The 23,698-nt window shown below is 38.6% G+C and overlaps 1 protein-coding gene across 1 annotated transcript; it reads left to right on the top strand.

Moving 5' to 3' along the window:
• The first annotated feature begins 3,114 nt into the window (after window positions 1-3,114).
• LOC149661024 (uncharacterized) lies at window positions 3,115-6,044 on the top strand. The gene has a single exon (XM_089843657.1). The coding sequence runs from the start codon at window positions 3,396-3,398 to the stop codon at window positions 6,042-6,044; it is 2,649 nt and encodes an 882-aa protein (XP_089699783.1). The 5' UTR covers window positions 3,115-3,395.
• Window positions 6,045-23,698: the final 17,654 nt, after the last annotated feature.

Genomic DNA, 23,698 nt, shown 5'->3' with positions numbered 1-23,698 from the left:
TTTCGATGGAAGTCGGCCTTTAAGACACTAATTCACAAGTAACTTTTCAATTAGCGTTTCGTCTCCTTTGAAACTTTTTCGTAACTTAGAAATTAACATTAGCTATTTTAGTGCAATAAACTTAAAAAAAACTGACGTTCCACCATGGGGTGGAAAAGATCGCCGCGAGCGTGGTACTATGCGATTACCTAGAAGAGAGAAGGGGAAGATAGGGGGGAGGAACGCTTGTCTGAAAACCTCTCGCTCTTGGATTCAGACTAGTTCAGTTCAGCCAAATAGTTCATTTTACCCTCCAAACTGGATTTTGGGGTCAGACATTTTTAAAGTCCTAGCGCTGGCTGCGTACAAATCTAACCCGTGCATTGTTGAAAACATGGATCACAATTCACAAACATAGTGGTTTTTGTTTATGTTTTCTGGCGTAAGACCCTTATTATTTACAATTTTCAACAATCTCTCGCACTTTCGATCGCATTTTTTTAAGGAAAAGGAATAAAAAACACGCCTTTTATTTTCCTATTTGTCGTTTCACAGATTTTGCAACTTTTATATTTTCTCGTTTTGATAACTTGCTTATTTTACTTTACTATTTTCAAAAAAGAAGGAGACTTAAACTCAAATTTTATTAACTATTTGGTCAATATTGTTTGAAAATATTTTATAAAACCGTACCTTTAAAAAATAAACACTATTCAAGCACCAAGGCCCGAGGGGAAGAGTTTTAGCATGCTCAAAACGAAAACGCTAGCGCCAGACGCCAGTTCTATTTGATTCTATAAAATTTGGGTTTCCTAAATTGTGGATCTGAACTGAACTTGAGATTTCAGACTTCCTGTTTCGTCAAATGTCTACCTGACCCCAGATTAAGATTTCTTCCCCCTCTCAAGTAGGGAAGCGCATAGTCACACGAGCGCCCGTTACAAATCTCCCGGATTTCCATTCTAGGGTACGATAGTTCTATATTTTCTTTGGTTCCACTGACTAAACCGCTGTCGCAAATATAAATTGAGCTTTTCTCCTAAGCAAGTATGAAAATATGCAATCCCCATCATAGGTATCTAAAAAAATAGCTTACACAAATTCCATTCAGCGTAAAAATAGCGAATCTTCGGGGTTGAAAACTAACTTAAAAATATGGAATTTAACCTTTAAAAAAATTCCAATATGTAACCTCCATAAATTTATACCGAGCATAGCTAGCGGCCAACCTACCCCGTTATATATCACAAATGGTGGTAGAACTGACGTAGTGTGGGTTCTATGATCAGTTTTGAGTGGAAAATGTTATATGATATTACATGCCGCCGGGCCTTTGTTTTGAAATTATAATTGGAGTCTTTTACGCAAAATCGCTCATAAAACCCATACTGGTTCAATTGTAGCACCATTTTGGAACACACTGTATGTAAGTTAAGTTCTGACTGACTGATTGATTGATTGATAACCAACAAAAAGCATAAACCGTTTTAAGTAGAAGGCTGAAATTATGCAAAGACGTTAATCACAGTAGATACACAATAAAAAATGTATTAAGTACAGAAAAATGGCGCCCAAAAGATGTAAAAAACTCTATTCAATGGAAAAACGTTTACACGTTAAAGGGATGTCCCATTTGTTATGTAGGGGCGGGGCCTATAACAAGCTTAGCTTCCATCTAATAGAGGTCTACTGGGCATGCGTGAGTCTCGCAGGGTTATCAGAGCATTGGGAATGGGCATCGTCATTTCCTTTGTATCTATCAGCCGAGTCTTCCACGTTTACAGTCACGTGACGTTTCCAGAAAATACCTGCACTACTACTTTGAAATATAGTTCTTGTCACGCCCTTCACAATGAATTGCACATCCCTTTAAATTTTATAATTCCTTCACGTCATGCTTTCTCTCTTTTTACGGATTGCGCCAAAGTAAATGAGCCCAAGAGAAGGCGCTAAGTGCGCCACCTACCTTCCATTAATAATAATAATACTGCTATAATTTCCCTGAATTCATTAACCTACTTTACTTTCTTAGTTTCCTTTCAGCACTTTTACGGTCTTTTGTTCCTACAGTAACTGCCATAGATTAAACTTTAGATTTTAGTCTAATTACTCTTTATTATACGAATCTCTTTAAATTCAAATGACTTCTATGGTAGTGCTCTAGCTTAGATCACATAAAGACATTTTACAAAGGGTTAAATTACAATAGTTAAATTTAATTGGGTTATTCTTGGATCTAGGACAATTTTAAAGGGTCTTTAATTTAACACTCGTAAATGAGAAAATAATTGTTTCAGTTCGTTAGACTAAACGTTTTAATTATTCAACCTTGATCCTTTGCAAAGCTTTGTTGGGGAAAATGAAGGTAGTTTCTTGGGCTAAAGGCAGAACCGACAAATATACATGTTACATCATAAATTTATACGATGTGTTCCATAAGTAAGACACATCCTATACTTCGAATGCTAGAGACTAAATGAGAGCTAGTTCAAGAACGACAAGCGAGAATTGACTACACGCGGTTTTGTAGTCCATCTTCCTATTTAGTCTGTACTAAGCCTTTAACAGCGCCTCACCAGGCGTCGCTTTACGAGAATCTAATCTATGACCTACGTCACTCCATGACAAGCTCCAGTTTGTAACCAGTGACAAACTTATGGAACATATCTTATGAACTTATGGTTACACGCAGAGAAACATGCGCCAGCTACAGAAGTAGTAATAGAAATGAGACCGTCAACCATAGATGGCGCCCAAATTCGCTAAACGCAAAGAGATTAAAAGATTCAGACTCTTCTTTGGCTCCATCTATAGCGGTTCCCTGGATTTTCTCTCATTAATGTCCGCCATTTTTCTCGGTAACAACTATTGCAATTAAATGTTTTAAAATATTTTTTTAATTACACTAAGCTACCCGGCGTTGTCCAGGTGTATCATGAACATTGGATCTCTAAAGGGACCGGAAAACGCCCGCGTTCCACTGTAGAAACCGAGTCCTCTCTTGCATAGCATCGGGGGGAAGGAATGAGGGCTGTAAATTCTTTATAAACCTATTGAAAAAATTTAAACGACCTTGGCCAACCCGTTTCTTTTTATTTACTTTTTTTTTCAAATCAAACGTGATATAGAGTGTTATAGTAGACCTAGTGGTATACTTAATACTAAAAAATATATAACACGTTAACTATAAAATATATAGATAAGCTTAATACTAAAAAATATATAACACGTTAACTATAAAAAATATAGATAAGCAACTATATAAATGATTGTATCAGGCATGAACGGGTTAGAACAAACATACTAGTTAATCATACAATAAAGTTAAATTGTTTATTAAACGAGCCAACTTAATACTACAACATGGTGTCAGAAGTTGTCTAAGAAACCCCGACGACGGATCAACCCGGACAAGAATGACCACACTTCGCCCACCAGACCCGTTTATACCGGGCAGCAATCCCGCTCTCGCTTGGCAAGAGTACAAAGAACGCTATACCATCTTTTCGGCCGCTTCCAAACTGGACAACGAAGATAAGGAATATCAAAAGAACGTCTTTTTGCATGTCCTGGGGAGTGAAGGCCTACGGATCTATAAGACGCTGAAGATTGGCATTGACGCAGCAAAGCCCCCACTTCAACTAATTATTGAGGCATTCGACGCCTACTATAGACCATATACGAGTATCAACTACTCCCGATATCGATTCTTTACTACGAAACAAGAGAGACATCAAACATTTGACCAATTCTTCACTGCACTCAAGACCATGGCACCTGCCTGCGCCCTGGGTCAACTCCAGGACTCTCTCACGGCAACAATAATACTAATTGGAACTAGCTCCCCAGAAGCTCGCAAGAAAATGTTACAAATTGACGACTTGTCTTTAGAAGATGCCATAGCAATATGTCAGGCCGAAGAAACATCTTCCGAACACCTGCACCTTATGACACACAACACAACAAGCGCAACAGGAACAGCGGAAATCGTAGACGCACTCGAATATCACAATACTTACCGCTCTCGAAGCCTGAACCGCAACAGATTCTCGACGAAGACATATCGACCACGAGCGGTTAGTGAGTCACGAAGATACCCAACAAATCAACAATTCCAGACGCGACCCCGAGCCAGTTCGCTTGGAAACAGAGATCAGTACTCCCGCAATCAAAAATGTAACAGATGCGGACTCATACATCCACCTTACCATTGTCCAGCTGAAGGAGCGCAATGTCGATCGTGTGGAGGCAACAATCACTGGGCATCAATGTGCCGATCCATACGAACCTTGGATGAAATACCAGGACAGACAACAACAAACGACCCATGGCAATCCCATTACATGATACAGACCGCAGCCACAGAACACGCCTACGGTCACCAGGCGATTAGCCCAAACTCACCTCTAGAAGAAAATAAAACAGCGTGGGAACCGCTTTACCTCAACGAGCTGAGCTTATACTTGACAATCCCGAATGACGCTAACAAAAGGAACGAGAACGAAGACTCTACGTGGAAAGCCACCATAGACGTCGCCAGTCGAAAGATTACATTCAAAATCGACACAGGGTCCCAGGTGAATATCATACCTCTTGACGATTATTTAAGTCTACCGGACGCACCGCCCCTGAGGAAGCCGCTCCATATCATCCGAGCATACTCAGGTCATCCAGTTGAGGTCATTGGAATGCTTTACCTTCCTTGCGCCTCACAAGCTGCAACAACTTACTGCCCGTTCTACGTCACCCCAAAGTACTCCACGCCAATTCTGAGCGGAAAAGAATCTACGGCCTTGGGACTAATAGCGCGATTGCCGTACAATACACCGACATCACAGCAACAAATCCACGCCACCACCATCAGTACCCGAAGATCAGGGATAAAACAATCGGAACTAGGTTCCAAGCAAACAACGAAAAACGACAACGTCACGATTCGATCACGGCCACAAGACATCATCAGCGCATTCAAGGACGTATTCAATACAATAGGCAAATTACCTGGAAAACACGACCTTTGTTTGAAACCTCATGTACAGCCAACGATCAGTGCACCTAGACGAATACCAGTGCAACTAAACAAGGAAGTCCAAGAAGAACTCCAGCGAATGATGGACAATGACGTCATTGAAGAAGTGCGGGAACCATCGGACTGGGTCCACCCGATGGTGGTCGTGAGAAAAAACAAGACACACGAGGGGGAGAACTGCCTTGACGAACCGAGCCAAGTCAACCAACCAGAGCAAAACAGAACGAAAGTTAGAATCTGCCTGTATCCAAGAAAACTGAACGCTGCGTTACGACGAACAGAATATCCTATGCCAACAACACAGGAAATATATACAGACCTCGCCAATTCGAAATACTTTACCGTGCTTGATGCTCAAAGCGCCTTCTGGCAAGTACAACTAACAAAGACAAGTTCAAGACTCTGCACTTTCGCAACGCCATTTGGCAGATTTCGATTTAAGAGACTGCCGTATGGCATTGCCACTGCGTCGCAACTTTTCCAAGAAGTGATGCAAAGGATCTTCGGAGACATTCCCAATGTAAGGATCTCCACGGACGATTTCGTAATACACGGACCAACTATGGGGATTCACAATACGGCGCTAATAAGGGTACTGCAAAGAGCACGAAAAGAAGGTCTCAAGTTCAGTACGTCAAAAATGCAGCTGGCTTCGACACAAATAAAATGCTTGGGACATATAATCAGTGACCAAGGTTTGCATGCGGATCCAGCGAAGACTAAAGCTATAATTAACTTACCACCTCCTCCTGACAAACCTGCCCTGCAAAGATTCTTGGGCATGGTTAATTACATGGCCAAGTTCATACCAGCATATTCGGAACGAACCTCGCAACTACGAAACCTACTAAAATCAACCGTGGAATACTGCTGGGACGAGAATCTACAACGAGCTTACGATGACGTTAAGATGGCCATCGCGACCACACCGGTACTGAAACTATTCGAGGCAAAGCTACCTTGTACCCTGTCTGTCGACGCCAGCCAGCATGGTGTGGGAGCCAAGATAACCACCCCATCGATTACACGTCAATGACCTTCAACTCAACCCAGGAGCGCTATGCACAAATAGAAAAAGAACTTTTGGCCGTCCTCTTCGCATGTGAACATTACCATTTTTACATCGCGGGAGCTCCTATCACGGTGCAAACCGATCATCGTCCACTATTAGCCGTCATAAAGAAACCCTTCAACTTAATGTCACCGCGACTTCAACGCCTCACGTTACGCCTCGCGCGCTACGATCCTACCTTAGTATACGTACCCGGATCGAAACTCTACGTCGCTGACACTCTATCAAGGGCTCCACTTCCTGACACTCGATACAATACGGACTACCTGGAAGGACCAAATGCCGCTGTATACAGCCTAACAGTCATGTCCAGAGAAAGAGAAGAGAAATTCCGTGCAGAAACCCAGAAGGACAAAACCTTACAAACGATTATCCGGTATAGCACCGAAGGTTGGCCATCAACTAGGAACAAGATAACGAGCAAGGAGGTGAAGTCCTACTGGCCACTACAAGAAGAATTACATGCGGAAAATGGACTACTATACAGGGGAGAGAGATTGGTAGTACCACAGACGCTGCAGAAAAACACCCTGCACGTGACGTTATTAATCTTAACGCGTTTGAAGATTCAAAAGTGAAAAGAAGGGTAAACGAATTTTTCTAATTTAATTATAAGCACTTGTTACTAGTATTAGCCGGAAACGAGCTTCTCTACTAGTCTATTGAATACTATCATAAGTTTATAAGATATGTTGCATAAGTATGACACTTCCTATACTTCGTAACGATAGTTCGAGAACAACAAGCGAGAATTGACTACACTCGGTTAGTTTTGCAGTCCATCTTACTATTTACTCTGTACTAAACCCTTGACAGCGTCTCAATAGACCAATACAAATATTACATTCAGGGAAACAAACTTCCAGGGGCACGCCTCCATAGTGGATAATTTCAATCATGTCAGTAGACACCGCTAGAGGCATGCCCGTCTTTGCCCGAGTTGGCTAGCCTCTCAGATGCAGTGAGCTTGGGCTGCCTCTAGTGCTGTCTTGTCGCGACAGGGAAATTATCCAGTATGTAGGCGTGCCCCTGGAAGTTTGTTTCTCTGTAGGTATTATTCGTATTGGTCTATAGGCGTCGCTTTACGAGAATCTATTACGTTTCACCTACGTGGAAACATATCTTAAGAACTTATGATATACCAAAGCGCGATGTACCATTTAAAAGAGCCACGATATTCGCATATATATCACTTTCGTCGCAGGGGTTCGAACCGGGATTTATGGCGTGAGTTACAGGTACGCTACCTACCGCGCCACCAACCGCTGGCTTATGGAACGTGATAAATTGAACTTCAATATAACCATAAGTGGATCATATTACAGCTCCCTATAAGTACTGGACGTAGGTTGTGCTTTTGTAAACAGCGTTTTCTTCCAAGACATCCAAGCCCGCCATCTATAGCTCAGTTTTACAGGTATAGTTTGCCCTTTAACCCGGATCTGGAGTTACGTTAACCTACGAAAGTTCCGGTTGATAGTAATGGCTGTCAGACAGCCGTCAGTGTCGTGATTAGTGTGAAGCTTGTTATCGCGTTATAATTTTGTTTAGAATGGCTTATGTTTCTTTGCTAATTAGGAAAAACGCCTACGATCAATCTAACTAATTACAATCGTCGCATGCCCAAATGAAAGACACATTTGAACACGATTTGTGTGATTTTAAAAGCGACTAAAACGTTTTGTAAAACTGAAAAATATCTAGCTTGATGAAGGCGATTTTGAACATTTGAATTCATATTAATTTCCTTTTGAACACAAGCGTTTAAAAATTGCGCGAAATACCTATAGACCGCCAGTTATTTTTCAAAATCGGAAAAATAAAGTGGACTTCTACTAATACATTCACAACCCAACACTATGTATGGAACAACTTGTTTCCTTTCGCGCTCATCTCTCTCGAACCTTTCCTCATTGGCTACCACTTACTTCCGTTTGCTTGCCCCGCTTTTTAAAAATTTCTTTCGCGCCAAAATCATTCCTCTGGTTTAGTTCACAAATTCGCCGCTGCGTTTCGCATATACCCTTTAAACTTCAGTGCTGGGAGACAATGCTGATGCACAGCGATGTTATATCGTCCTGTTCTTCTAGGGAGCTGTAATATGATCCACTTCTGATATAACGAAGCGTGATGTTCCATTTAAAAGAGCCACGATATTCGCATAAATATCACTTTCCTCGCCGGGATTTATGATGTGAGGTGCAGGTACGCTACCTACTGCGCCACCACACCGCTGGGTTATGGAACGTGATAAATTGAACTTCAATATACCAAAGTCCGATGTACCACTTAAAGAGCCGGGATTCGAACCGGGGTTTAAGGTGTGCATTCTACCTACTGCGCCACCACCCCACTGAAACAACTAGCGTGATAAATTGAACTCTATAATACGTATACAGCGCCCCTATCGGAAACTTATGAACTATAATCACATCGAATAAAATCATTCATTATAACTTCATAATATATGGAAAACTTTCATTGGATAAAGTCACTTATTCTGACTGTTTATTGAGAGTGTGTCATGTCAACAAATTCGACTCAACGCTCTATTATGTTGAGAAAGCACTTTAATAATACTCGTAATCAGAGGGTATGAACTATGAACATTACCCACTAACTATAATTAATAAGCTTAGAAGTAAAAATAATTTTATCAAGCAGACTTAAAAATATCGATGCAAATTTTTATTTCGAAACATTCCATCAGATACATTCGATTTTATTAAAAATTAAGAATTAAAATATTTTTTAAAAATATGTAATTATTTAATATAACGTTGATTCTGTATGCAAAATTTACATTGGATAAATCGATTATGGTAGTGTCATACTTTTGGAACATATCATATGAAACAATAGAATTCAGATGCGGGAAAAGTTAACTTTAATTTCAAATTTCTATATCATTAAAAATAGGACGGAGTTGTTAGAAAAACTATTTCCTTAAGTACTCAAACTAACGCTTAAACACTAACAAGAGTTTTTAATTGAATTTCAATAACAAAGCTTAATGTACAATTTAAAACAGTTGCGACTTTAATTCGAACACAATTCTCTCCGGGATTTGAACCAGGTTTACCGCCGTGGAATCGGTGGCACCGCCAAGATTTTTTACAGATAGGCTAAGGAAGATAAAATTTCAAGAGAAAGATTTAGTTGCACAGCGTCGTTAATATTATTATCTATAATTATTTAATTTTGTTTGATTTTGGTCATGAATATGACACGATTGTTTTACCTTACTATATTGTTTAATATTTTTTATTTCAATACCTAAGGCGAAGATATTTTTAAACACTGAGGTTATCTAATTTTTCATTTAATGTACAACAGGGAAAAGAGGTATTGCTTAAGTTAAAACACATTTTGGCCCCATCTATTGTCTCAAATAGCTATTACCTCATGTAGTGTGTCATATGTGTAACTTTTCAATCGAGTAGGGCCTTATATGGAGTGGAATTAAATATTTACTAAGCCCTTCAAACACAAAATGCGCAATACAGAGGCCAAATTAATTAGAACCCCTAGAGAGAGCTTTAATAAATATATTATTTGCAATCAGAATCTTGGTGAATTTAATATTTGATCTTAATTCATTAAAAATTTACGCCTTTGAGGTTCTCAACTAGGATCTTATTTCCCATAGGAGAATAGACCTTTTCGCAAATTTATGCGCGCATGCGCTTGTCGTGCGTCGTGGATAAAATAGCAGACGACGCCATCGGTCTACGGAGAAATAGCTGGGATTGTAGATAACGGAGTAAATTTGAATCTAAACTGTGATAAACTAAAAATATTGGAACTTAAAGAAGTTTGTAAAAATATCGGAATTGTATTTAAATCCTACTGGCGAAAACACATGCACATTTTAGCTTTAAAAAATGATAATATCGAAAATATTTCCCTTAATAACCAAGGCTTAGTGTCGGCTTCATAAATAATGTCGGTATCCAAGCAGGGCCGGGCAAAACCACGAGATCAACCCCGCAAAAAAGGAGCGCTTTCCCCGCGTGGGCCGCCGATTCCCGACCAGGGTCCGGTACCCACTAACGGAATTCATGTTACATATCCCCGTCTTTGGAGTTCCAACATTTTCGATTTATAACTCGTTCTCCTTTTCACAACAATTCTGTGAAATTAAATTTCCACTGTTTTACCATCTTTCTTTACTTTATACGACTGATTCTTGAATCCCACCCACTATCACAACACAGCATCCAGGCATAGTGCAAAGGCTTAAGAGTCATATGAGAAAAATAATTGAACAATCCTACAAAATTGAACTAACTAAAAAAAACCACTGGCTTAAATGAATTTTATTACACTTATTTTCCAAATTTATAAGAAAAAAATCAAGAAAATGTATCAAAAATGATCAGATTTAATGGCAAAGTTGATGCCTCTAAAATAACGAGGAAATCCGCGGAGGCTAAGACCGTAGTCTGCTATTTTATCCACGTTGTTACTAACACGCATGCGCCTCGCATTTTCCCCCACTTTTACCCTCCGACATGCGAAAAGGGCTATTGGAAAAGTAGTATCTTTGTATTGGCACGAACAACTTGATGAAATACTCCATTCGAGTAAAAGCTCGAGTAAAAGTGCCTCCCATTTTGGGGCGATTACAACCGTTCTTTTTCGACGAAAAAATACGTACACATTGATTATTTCATTACAAAGTGTATTGAGGGAGTCTTTAGTCTTTACTTTATAAAGTGTTCCGGGTCAATTTATGTTGACGTTGGTCAGGGCTCAGGAAGAAGGCCAAGTTTTGTCTATTACTATTTGCAGAAGTAAGATAAGGGACTAGAAGTAAAGTTCTCTAGTATTGGTAATAGATCATGGCACTAGTGAACAAATTTGAGGATTTTATGCCGCTTCCATCGCGCCTACACTAGAGAGAAAAAAAATTTGTCGAGTTTCAAAAAATTTCCTACCCCCTTCCTCTCAACCTAAAGCCGCGGAACAGGGACGCGGGTGCTTGAATCTAGTTCGGCCGTCTACCGCCGCGAGCGTCTCACGTTTTGAAGGGAAAATTCAGAGACCGCTACCAGAGGGCCAACCGTTGGTGTGTTATCAAGAATATTCACTTTCGCCAAGTGAAGAATTTGGTTAACTCGATACTTCTAGTCCCTTATCTTACTTAACTGCTATTTGTTTTCGACTTTTCGTTTGTAGCCATCGTATAAACTATGTTGGTACCGCGACATCGAATAAATTGTTTTAGAACTTTCGGCAACTGATGGAATGTTGTTAAGTTGGGAAGTGTTTAAGGTCCATTGGACGCTGGTCAGGGTAAGATTGGGTTTTGTTTTATGGCCTTCGAATGTACGATTAAGGTATTAGTTGGTGACAGCAGCACGCGAGTCACGAACGAAGGCTGATCGCGCTCAGAGCCGGAAATAAGAGAAATGTCTTATGGATATGTTTGCCAAAGGCGATAATGTGGCACAACGACTACTACAGCTACAGGGAGGTCGGACTAATAGCCATATCGTAGATATACATCATGCGATGTGGCTATTTGTATAGAGATAGTTGCATTATCAGTGTCAGCATTTCGATTTCACAAATTAAAATTCAAAACGCAAAAAGTTTCAAAGAAGACCATCTTTTATTTATGTCTCCATTAAAGAGTGCAAAACAAAATTAGATCCTTTGAAAAACATTAATATGTACAAAAATGGACCAAGCCTCGCTCATGCCCTCTCCGCCGTAAAACGTTCTGAGATCCCATGTAGAGCCAAGTCTGCCTTTTGTTCTCATTCAATCGCCAATTGAACAATTATGTTATAAATTAAGTCCTTTTCCTTATTAATAACCAATATTCTTTGACTCTATCATTATTATACATCTTTGTTCGTATCAAAAATATCGTGACTTGGCAATCGCAAGTAAGAAATATTAAAAGGGATATTCACTAAATCGTTTATAAGGCGAGTTATGCATAACCTTATGTAGACGTTTATAAGGTAATTACCTGCGCTTGCCAAGTCACGATATTTATGATACGAACAAAGATGTATAATAATGATAGAGTCAAAGAATATTGGTTATTAATTAGTTTATGTCTCCATTAAAGAGTGCAAAACAAAATTAGATAAAAAATGTAACAAGTACAAATCCCGGACAGATTTAGGATTGTAATCAAAAAATAAAGAAATATCTAAATGGTTTCTGAAAACTTAAGCCTAATGTTAATAACCGTCTCTATCCTGCACGCGCTCAAAGAGAAAAAAGTTCTTTCCCGCAGTTTTAAAAATTAGGCCTAATGTTGGTAAATAATTTAACAAAAAGCGCGTGACAATTATTATTAAGTTTTATTGGCTGATTAACTTCAGTCAAGTTGTGACGTAGAGGAATTTTATAAAAATCGCTGAAGCGAGAGCGAAGAAATCAAAACCAGACAGACGTTTGCGATATCGCTAAAATCGATCTCGCAGGCTCTTTCTCGCTATTGTCTCAAAGTTCTCGCAAACATGAAAACAGGCGAGAAAAATTCTCGCGCAATTTTTTCAGGTTTTTTCTCGCAAATCGCTGTCTTTTTCTCGCAAATCGCTCTCATGAAAACGGGGCTTTTGATCGATGTGTGAAGCCTTATAAACTTTCTTTAATTTGAATTTCCTTCTTATCGGACCACGTGACGTCTGGCACCTCGGCTGTGCGCCGATTTAGGTGCGCATGAGAGAGATATCGGGCTGTGCCGTTATAGTTTTCTTCCCTCTTTGACTCTCCTTCTTATCTGTGCTCACTGCCTAGATATTGTCTAATGACTAGTGTTGAATATCTAATAAAAATCGCATAATTTTGCTCTTCACCCTGCCTTTTATTCTGTATTCTGTTGAGATGATTTATTATGAAAAATCCATATATTTTGCGTCATTAACATGTCACTATTTTTCACGTAAGTATAAAAGATAGTTTCCCACAAATTCAACTATTATTTTTGTTAAAAGTCCTATTTTTAGACGATTCTTCTCCAATTGTTTTTTATTTGACCTGCACTATCTGCCAATTCTTTGTTTTTAGTCCGATTTCTCTGTTTCCGGTGTTTCTTGGTCCCCCCTCTCCGTGTTTTCTCTGTTTTTTAGGGGATTCTTTGGTAAGTTTTGTGTTCGTATCCTACGAAAGAGGAAGTTAAATGCATTGTTATTTGAATTTAATGGTTTGGAAACACGCGGAATACTCCTTGCTCCATTTTCAGTTGCAAATAAAGATAGGCTAGAATTGTTAAATCAAGTTAAGGTAGAAATAATTTTTATTGAATTGCAATGAGCAAAAGACGACGTCTATTTACAGTAGTATTCGACTTACTTAAAATATGTAATATAACAAGTTGGGAAACCAAAATAAACCTATCCGAGTCGAGACGCAATTAAGGGGTTTTTCTTAAATAATTCAATTAATATAATCGATATTAATTTTTTTAATCTTCATTAATTTACCGTAATTCAAATTAAAAAGTTTTAAGAAACTTTATTCCTAACATCATTTTAAACATAGCTATTGTTGACGTTTCAATTCAAGCGTATGCCTCTTTAACAATTTTTGGAAATTTAGGGGATATAAGGTAATTTATTAACAACAAATAATAAGAAACCCCGCAATTGCGTGAACCTTTGGTGGAAGCCCTGCCATTGGGAGGCTAGACGTTTCTCGTATCCGCGTATAAATCTTAACCTTAACGATGATAATGGAGTAGAAGCTAATATTGCTTTCTGCGAACACGTTTGCTCCGATTTGCCAATTGCGAACGCGGTGACAGACACACACAGACAAAGACACGTCCAGTGTAATACCTCTCTTTGATGTCATCGTCATTCGGAGAGGTAAAAACTTGTAGCTTTGTCAAAACAAAACCACATCAGCATCATGGAAATTTTGAAGGCTAGCAGATATAAAATAAAGCATATTTCAAATTAGAACCATGATGTATCGAACTATAATATGCAGTTCATGTAAAAAGAGTTTTTGGAAGATTTACTGGACATTTTAGAAGATCTAGATCTACCCCTCTTAGGAATGTTATTAATACTCATTATTCACTTATCTTAATCTTAAAAAGAAATTCAAAAGCATAATTTTACCAAAGCAGTAGACGAAGTTTTCCTCTACAAAAACAACCACAGCCATAGCTAAGACGTTGCTTGAGTATATGATCTTGGTATAGATGTTCTTGTGGCAGCCCTGCTACTCCAAAAAATGCTACGAGAGGGGATGAATTGACCGTTACTTTGAAATATCGAAGAGTACTATTATCAGAAGTGATATAAGACCAGAAGTACTGAGCTAACCAAATTCTTCACTTGGCGAAAGTGAATATTCTTGATAACACATCAACGGTTGGCCCTTTGGTAGCGGTTTCTGAATTTTCCCTCCAAAACGTGAGAGGCTCGTGGCGGTAGACGACCGAACTAGAGTCAAGCACCCGCGTCCGTGTTAAGCGGCTTTAGGTTGAAGGGAAGGGGGTAGGAAATGTTTTTGGAATTCGACCAATTTTTTTCTCTCTAGTGTAGGGGCGATGGAGCGGCATAAAATCCTCAAATTTGTTCACTAGTGCCAGGATCTACCTACTACCAATGCTAGAGTCCTTCACTTCTAGTCTCATCTTACTTCTGATACAATAAAACAAAAAGTTAAAATTTGAAAACTATTTTTAAATAAATAGTACTCTTCTTCATAACATTCGTACTGGAAATGTTTCCTGTGTTAATAACCATGTCTTTAAGAAGCTCTGGTTAAAGAATAGAAAGGAATTTTTTCTTCACTTGTTCTCGCTGTTTTTGCCGCCTTTAAAAGAGGTAACTCGGTTTTTTGCACATTTTTTCCCTCGCTGGCTCCTCCTATATTGCCATTTGTTTCCTGTCTCGTATTGTTTGTGAAAGTTTCGCTGGTTCCTTTTTTTTGGGATTTTTCGCTTTTATTTCGAGCTGTTAAGGTCGATAAATGAATTTACTTTTAATTGGTTTTAAATCGGTTCTATTCGGGATTAAATTAGCTTCGGTAAAATTTCAATACTTTCGGGGTAAATAAAAACCTGAATTACTATTATATTATTTTTGGTGCGAACAGGGGCATTAAAAGGATGTATATAGGGCAAACAACAACTTGAAGGCTAATTAAGCCTTATTATGTCGTCATCAAGTCACGTGACTACCCATTCATTTCGCTAAATATCAGAGAGAGCGTAAAGAAAATGTCGGTATTACCATAAGTTTATAAGATATGTTCCATAAGTATGATACCACCTATACCTAGAGACTTACAGCTCGAGGTAGTTCGAGAACGACAAGCGAGAATTGAAGTCCCTTAAGCTCGAGCTAGTTCGAGAACGACGAGCGAGAATTGAAGTCCCTTAAGCTCGAGCTAGTTCGAGAACGACGAGCGAGAATTGAAGTCCCTTAAGCTCGAGCTAGTTCGAGAACGACAAGCGAGAATTGAAGTCCCTTAAGCTCGGGCTAGTTCGAGAACGACAAGCGAGAATTGAAGTTCCTTAAGCTCGGGCTAGTTCGAGAACGACAAGCGAGAATTGAAGTACCTTAAGCTCGAGCTAGTTCGAGAACGACAAGCGAGAATTGATGTCCCTTAAGCTCGGGCTAGTTCGAAAACGACAAGCGAGAATTGAAGTCCTACACTCGGTGTTAATTTTGCAGTCCTATTTAGTCTGTACTAAGCCTTTGACAGAACCTCACCAAGCGTCGCTTTACGAGACTCTATGACGTTTAACCTACGTCACTTCATCACATGCTCTCAGCAAGCAGTGAAAAACGTTTGAACACGTTAAGCGTTGTTACATCTCTTTCCCAAAATTCTTTCTACCGCCACTGGTGCCGGTTGCCATAGTAGCGTTACACACCATTACTCCTAAATCTTTTATAATACTCCTGTTACATCTTGTCTGAAATGTAATTGAGGAGCTTGTGGGTTCCATATAATTAACTGATAACAAGTTAAGTAACTTTCTTGATTTGATTAATTAATATAGTTTCCCAAGCCAGTACGTGAGGAAATATATAACAAAGAACTAGGTAGGCGATTATTTATTACAAAAGACGGTACCTTATTTCTTTTGTAAGAAAAAGGATGATGATAATAACAATGAAGAAAACGCGGGAATAATACACACGTGCGGTGGCTAGAGAGAAAAATGCCTTCAGTAATTTGGCGGGAGAAAAAAAATCACGTGGAGAACGTGCATGGTGGTGGTGGTGATGATGGAAGGAAGCTACGCTTGGAATGTTTGGCGGAAAGTTATTGCAATGAGAAACTATTGTACGAGCTAAGAGAAATTACTATGAAAGAGGAAATAACTTCCCAAGTATTACGCCAAGTTTTATTCGGATAAATACCCAGTAGCGTCGCAAGGGTTTGAAATTTGGGGGGGGGGGCTAAATCTGGGAAAACTATTTATTATAAGTAATTAATATAAAAAATTGCATAATGGGTTCATTGGACAATGTGTAGACCTTTAAAACTATCCGTAAATTTGTGTCAACGTGAAATTATTTATATTTAAAAGATATACAACCTTTAATTGATAAAAACTACGGAACCGATTACGATGGATTTTCAGTCGTCTTGAGTTTATTTTTAGTTTTGGTTAGCTTTCAGTCCACACTATTGGGACTCCCTTCGAAAGAACATGAAACATTTTACTTGTCTCCATCTGTTCTTTTCTTCAAAATTGTACTGTTTGACATTGAAATTCATCTCTGCAGAGATGAAACTTAACGAATCTATCATTATAATTTTTTATATATTGCTACAGAATTTTAGGTTCCTAACAGAAATTTTTTGGTAGGGTTTACGGATTATTTTGGGGGGGCTAAGTTTGGAATTTGGAGGGGCTATAGCCCCCCCAAAAAAGGCCTAGCGACGCCACTGTAAATACCACCAGCAGAAGTAACATTTCTAATCGGGAGTGCACGTTCCATCTCAGAAAACTCGTGTGGCCTTTGACGCAACTGTATATTTAAATATAATAAATCAATAATATATTACCAGGGATAGATTTAATTTTAGAAGCAGGAATGGAGAGCACAGTAATGTGGGTGCGCGTCAAAGTTCCAGACCCCCCTTCCCCGGGACTGGGGGGGTATGAAAGAAGAGGCGGGTCATATTGACAGAGGTAAAACTGAATTACGTACTTTTCGCCGTACCCGTCAGCAACGTCATCACAACGTAGTTTAAGTCAGCCAATAAGAAAATTTAAAATTTTCGTTACTTGTTGGAGGGAGGGGCTCTATATTGGGCTATGAGTCGGACTGAAGTAAATACTAACCGTTCTCCATTCCTACTTCTAAAATTAAATTTATACCTGATAATACTAATTAATTGATGACAAGTAGCAGCAAAAGACCCGGCGTCACCCTTAAGGAAATTTGTTTACTTCTCGGGTCGCCATTTTAAAGATGGTTGCACAATTAACCCTGTAGCTCGTTAAGTTTGTTTACATGATATAGTGAAGAAATCTGTTGAATGGAACAAACTTAATTCAGGAAAATGTTTTTGTTTTATATTCCTGGACGGCATTTTACAAGATGGCCTCGGATTTGATAAATCCGTTTAAGGGAGCACCTACTACTTAAGAATAATTCACGTCTCTACAAAATTTTAGCTGCCTAGGTAAAGCGGTTTGGGTTGGACGTTGACTACCAGTTGACCAGTCAGTCAGCCAGTGAGGCCTTTCACTTGAGATATTTAAACTTATTAATTATAGATTCAAATCTACTCAAACTGCCAATATAAGCAGGTTTTAACTTAGTTTTAGCAAAAAAAAATGGAGAGTTAATTTCTTTGTAATAACGAGTACGACTTCGATGTTCCTGATTTAGTATGCGGCATACTTATGAATATCTATGTTGTTAATGTCACGAAGAGGAAATAACTTACTATGAAAACTTTCGTTATGCCAGTAAATACCACAGTTATAAAGGCACGTTTAAGATTGATTATGTGGTCAGTTCATAAGCAAACTATGTTTTTTATTTAGAGGTAACTTTAATCATCTAGGAATTGTTTTTGCTATTCAACACGTTCTCATCGAAATTACTACATTTTATATTACAATAACCCCATAATATTCTAAATAAGTAAGGGCCAAAAGGATATTTGCTTAGCGCGAGTTGTGTTTTAGGGATGACTCCTTAATTAAACTAGAAATCATTGTCTTTCAGTCTTTTAGTTAAATTTAAGGGGTCATCCATACAATGCTTTAATCTTAACTCAAAAACAGTGGCCCATACGGCAAAATGTCATAGTCAACATTTTCGACCCAAAATTGATTTCCCAAAGAACATCCCCTTAAATTATTCCGGACTTTTCAGTAACACCCTGTATATACTAGTCTTCTTTTGAGAACGGTATATTTTAACAAGAAGCGATATCTAGTTCGAAAGAAGGTATAAATTTGCCGCTTTCTAGCTTTATCTCCAGTTCAAACGTAGGTCCGGAGTTAATTCCTGCCTCTAAATTACAACCAGCATTTCATTGGTTCTCTAAAACTCACGTCAGCGCGACGCGAATGACGAAAATTACGTATTTTCCGACTGAGGAGATGCGACATAGTCCGGCCTCCTTTTACGTCCCCCCTGGTATTTTCAAAGGGTGACTGGGACTATGGGGCGCGAATACTTAGGCATCTTATAACTTCTCCCTAGTGAACTAGATATCGCTTCTTGATTTTAATTTAAAACAAGTGAAGTTCTAATAAAGCAGCATTCATTCGATTAAATCTGAATCGATCATATCGGATTGTGTTCGATATCATTAAATTCGATCAAAGAGACGCAAATGGAAATAACAATCACCCAATTTAATGATGATTCAATTGATTATCATAATTCATTCGATAAAGTATGAATCGATAATTCTAGAATGAGTTTTATGGGCTAAAATTCGATCAAATTTATTCCAATGGAACCACCATCAATTAACTTAGTTCCAGCCCATTCAATGGATTGAACGACAGTATTTTTAGTACTTTGTGCACAGTGGTTATGCAGATTTTTCCATATGTCACATTGAGAGACGCCCCAAGGTCTTTTTATGCAAATAAACACACACAAAGGTTCTGCAGAAAAGCGAGCAACATGGATATTAAAGTGCATTTCAACCATAAATCCTTTACTCCAAAGCAATATCCATCAATCTAATGAAAAATACCACCTAGGTCTAAATCTAATCCCGACGAGACAAAAAGGGTATTGTGCCTATTCAAACGTAAAGCACCATTCTCAATTTACCTAAAGTTAATAAAACTGAAGATATCATACACGGTTATATTTATGGAGATAATGGTAGGTTATTCCAGAAGTGAGATAAGGGACTAGAAGTATCGAGCTAACCAAATTCTTCACTTGGCGAAAGTGATTATTCTTGATAACACACCAACTGTTGGCCCTCTGGTAGCGGTTTATGAATCTTCCTTTCAAAACTTGAGACGCTCGCGGCGGTAGACGGCCGAACTAGATTCAAGCACCCGCGTCCGTGTTCGGCTGCTTTAGGTTGAGGGGAAGGGGGTAGGAAATGTTTTTGGAACTCGACCAATTTTTTTCTCTCTAGTGTAGACGCGGTGGAAGCGGCATAAAATCCTCTAAAATTTGTTCACTAGTGCCAGGATCTATTACCAGTGCCAGAGCACTTTACTTCTAGTCCCTTATCATACTTCTGGAAATTCTTATAGACCATTTCAATGTAACTAACAGGGAACGAAACGGGGGTTAAAACTTTGCCTTCCATCTCGCTTTTGGCGCCTGCACTGTAGCCTTTTGTATGATGATAGTGCGCAGAGACAGCAATGTATCAACCTCCTTGTACGCCCTGGGTTGCCTACAATCGTTTTTACGTCGAAAAGGCCTATTGTGAAGACATGCCACTTTTTAGCACTATCATCCAACCAAGATATATTATCTACTAGTAGCAAAAAACTAAGCTAAAACCAACACATGCACCACTTGTATAGTTCGCTTACCACGTTTCTAAATATTGGTCAAACGAAATTTTGGGTCAAATAGGTTAAAGATGGATGCAGACTGAGAATTGATAAAACGATAAATCACTTAAAAATTCAACATCTTCTTTTAAACCTCTTTTGGACTCAACAAGTTAAATTTGTGAATAGTAAGGACATTTGAAAAACCTGACTAAGCAAAACGCGAATTAAAATTAAATGAAGAAGTGATACTATTTACTGGTTGATTTTTCGATACCACCAGTTACCAATAATTCGAGGTAGAATAAGTTAGCCCTTTTTTGTAGGCCCATCTTTGTTTGTTTCAATGAGAAACTTTCCATTTGCACGTCTTCTAATTTTTCACAAACATAATACCCAAATCGTTCTGAAGAATGACGTAAAATCTGCTCATGCACAAATATTACCATATATTGTCGCTATCCTAAAATTCGGCTTCCCAATTTATCCAAGACATTCTAAACAAAGATCTTACAATTTCGAAATAATCAACTTCAAAATTTTCTTGAGTTTTCCATACGTCTAGACAGTTTTCACGTAACAAAAAACGCACACCCTTAAGGGACACAAAAATGTTCTTGTCACCCAAAGTTTGATTTCGGGCCCGTTCTTTTTTTTGTGCAATAAAAAATTGGATAAGGTTGTAAAAGTTGTAATATAAACAAGCTGGTCCAGCAACCAGACATTTTTGCACACCCAATCAATTTATAGGACATTGGTCCAGTCAGGCAGTGACCCCTATAAGTGTCTCAAAGTAATCTTATTTCCGTTCCTGCTAAAAAGAAAACCGACATAATAGGCAGGGTTCATAAAACTTCGGAAAACAAATTTCCCTGAGATTTCCAGGTTTTTCCCCATATACTTCCCCGAGTTTCCCAGATTTTTCCCGTATATGGAGCATCCTATGGAGCAAATGTTAACGAAGGAGGAAGGGTAGATAGGACAATTACATAATCAAAGGGCATCCCCGTATCTCTAATATAATCAGAGTTATGAGCCTCCAAAGTATACTGTAATGTTAATCCTATGGAGGGAATATTCACGAACATTTTGCTTAATTACTCGGCCCCTGTTTGACGAAATCCCTAGTTTTTAGTGTCGTTGGATGGGGGCAAATAAGATTATAACATACTCGAAGGACATCCCCTTATCTCTAGTAGAACCAGAGCTATGAGCCTCCAAAGATTAGTGAAATATTAATCCAGTTGAGGGTATGTTCATATCATGAACATTTTGCTTAATTACTAGGCCTCTGTTTGACGCAAAATTCCCTAATTTCCTGAATTTTACTAAAAATTCTAAATTTCCCTGAGGCTTTTGTCAACTATTTATTTCCCTGATTTTTCCAGGTTTGTATGAACCCTGATAACTCACAGCAAGACTAGGTTGAAAAGGGGCGAAAATAAGTCAAATGCTTTCAGCCTCCAGGAAATTCGCGAGAGCGGAAATAAGCAAAACACTTCAAAAGTATCCAGGGACACTATTCTCTAAAAGTTTAAATCATTAGAAACCCAAATCTAAATCTAAACAATAGGGTTGGGTAGGCGTTGGTTGGGTCCATATGGAGTGGGTACTATTAAAGATAATATTGTTATTTTAGATTCATTGAGTTAAAAATATTGTTTAAGCTTTGATATTGACATCTGTTAATTTACAATATCGGCTCGGCTAATGATGCTAATCTGTTTATAAAATTATATCGGAACTTCAAGTAGTAAATAAACAACACTTGAGCTATTAGTAAAAGAATACATTTCGAACAAAACGGTCTCTCTTAGATCACAAAATTTATACTTAGCTTAAAAAATTAATATTTAAATCAAAGTAGAAAATTCAGTTAAGCAAAGACTTAGAGCTGCCGACTGAAAATATTAGCTTCCCGCGTACATTACTATAAGACTCCCGTCTCCCGATAAAGCTGAGACGCACCTAATAGCGCGCGGTTCTTCACAGCTGCAATCTCCACTCAGTATCATCTTAAGCTTAAAATACGAGGTTACCTACGTACATAATATCGAATCGCCGTGATACCGAGGCGCCTAGGCGAACTTCGCGAGCCCCGAACATCGCTCGAAAGAGTCGAAAAGCGAACAACCTCGTCCGAGGGATCAGCCACTGGCGTATTCCCCCGGTATTACCTCTTTGGAAGTTTTAATGCCGTAAAATCGGGCGATATGCCTTTAATCCGTTCTAATATTGAAATAAAAACTGTAAAAAGTAATCCCGAGTGTATTTCCGCGTTAAACGGCGTAATACCCTTCCCATCTTACACCCTCAGAAAGACTTTATTGCCGAGTGGCTTTCCCCTCGTCAATTGTCCCGTATAGAGACTAAAATTTTTGCAAACGCCATCTGGCGTGTGCAAAAATAAAAAGAAACAACGCCAGGCAACGAAACATCAATTTGCTGAAAGCCCCTATATAGGAGTCGCCGCCGAGTTCTTCCAAGCAATAAAAACGTAACAACGAAGACTCTGCCTTCTAGCGGAAACAATATAGTATATAGGATCATGTAAGAAAGAGGTGAAGGAAAAGTCGCAAATGAAACAGGTTTTAAAATAGCAACAGATTCAACTGAGAGCTCTAGGACTAAAATAAGTTCAACTCTGTAGCCTCGATCGGTTAAAAACGAAGAATGTTACGAAGTGTTGCGTTTTGATGACGTATTGGTGATGCTTTCACAACAGTCATATTAGGTGGTGATTTTTAGGCTACAATTAAAGCATTTAAACAAGATTCTTCAAGTCAATTATCAAGGGAACGTAACATTATAAAATATTTTTCTACGTCATCCGTTTTGGTGACATTTTGGTGATGCTTTCAGAACGGTCAAATATGATGATTTTTACACTAGAACTCGAAAATTTAAGCGAGGCTGTTCACGTCCAAATATTTGTCCTGGAAGCTTAAAGGCCGACTTCCATCGAAAAGAGTTCAAGCGAAGTGAAAACCGAGCATCGAGACTAACAATGGAGCGACCGTGACGATTTTCGAATCCTCGCTGGCTCAAACGTTGGAAGGGTTCTCGCTAACTGAAAGCCATACAATGTGGTTCTAGCGAACTGAAGATACGCAATTGAGAATTTCCTTCAGCAGATAGCAAAAATTCGAAAGAAAATAAAATTAAAAGGATTTCTATTGTTCATCTTCAGTTCGCTAGAATCACATTGCATGGCTTTCAGTTAGCGAGAACCGTTCCAACCTCTGACCCAGCGGGAGTTCGAAAATCGGCATGGTCGTTTCATTGTTAGTCTCAATGCTCGGTTTTCAGTTCGCTAGAACCCTTTTCGCTGGAAGTTGGCCTTTAAGAAAGTCATCCGTTTTAGTGACATTATAGGCCTAACACTGAAACGAGACTCTTCAAAAAGTAGCCTTCAAATACCAAACAGTCATGAAATTTTTGTGAAGGTAACGTAAAGTTTATAAAATAATTTTGATGGAAACTTGCGTTCTTAAATATTTCTGAAGAAGCGTATCTCAACCTAAACATTTAAAGGGAGTATAAATACAGAAACTACAACATTTTAACACCGTATTTACTGTATGTTGGGGAAAGTGGAATCAGTTCCGGAAACGTATAGGTAGCCCCTGTATTTTAAAAAAAGAAGCTAGTTATCGTACAAATACATTGGTGCTAAGCGGCA

Source organism: Phalangium opilio, unplaced genomic scaffold (genome assembly GCF_054372755.1).
Source record: "Phalangium opilio isolate 3A_F unplaced genomic scaffold, DU_Popi_V2 ptg000070l_1, whole genome shotgun sequence".
NCBI lineage: Eukaryota > Metazoa > Arthropoda > Arachnida > Opiliones > Phalangiidae > Phalangium > Phalangium opilio.
This window is presented reverse-complemented; position numbering and strand designations above follow the sequence as displayed.

What these genes read in the sequence shown, in the direction of transcription:
- LOC149661024 (XM_089843657.1), top strand. Translation starts at nt 3,396, where the DNA reads ATGACCACACTTCGCCCACCAGACCCGTTTATACCGGGCAGCAATCCC.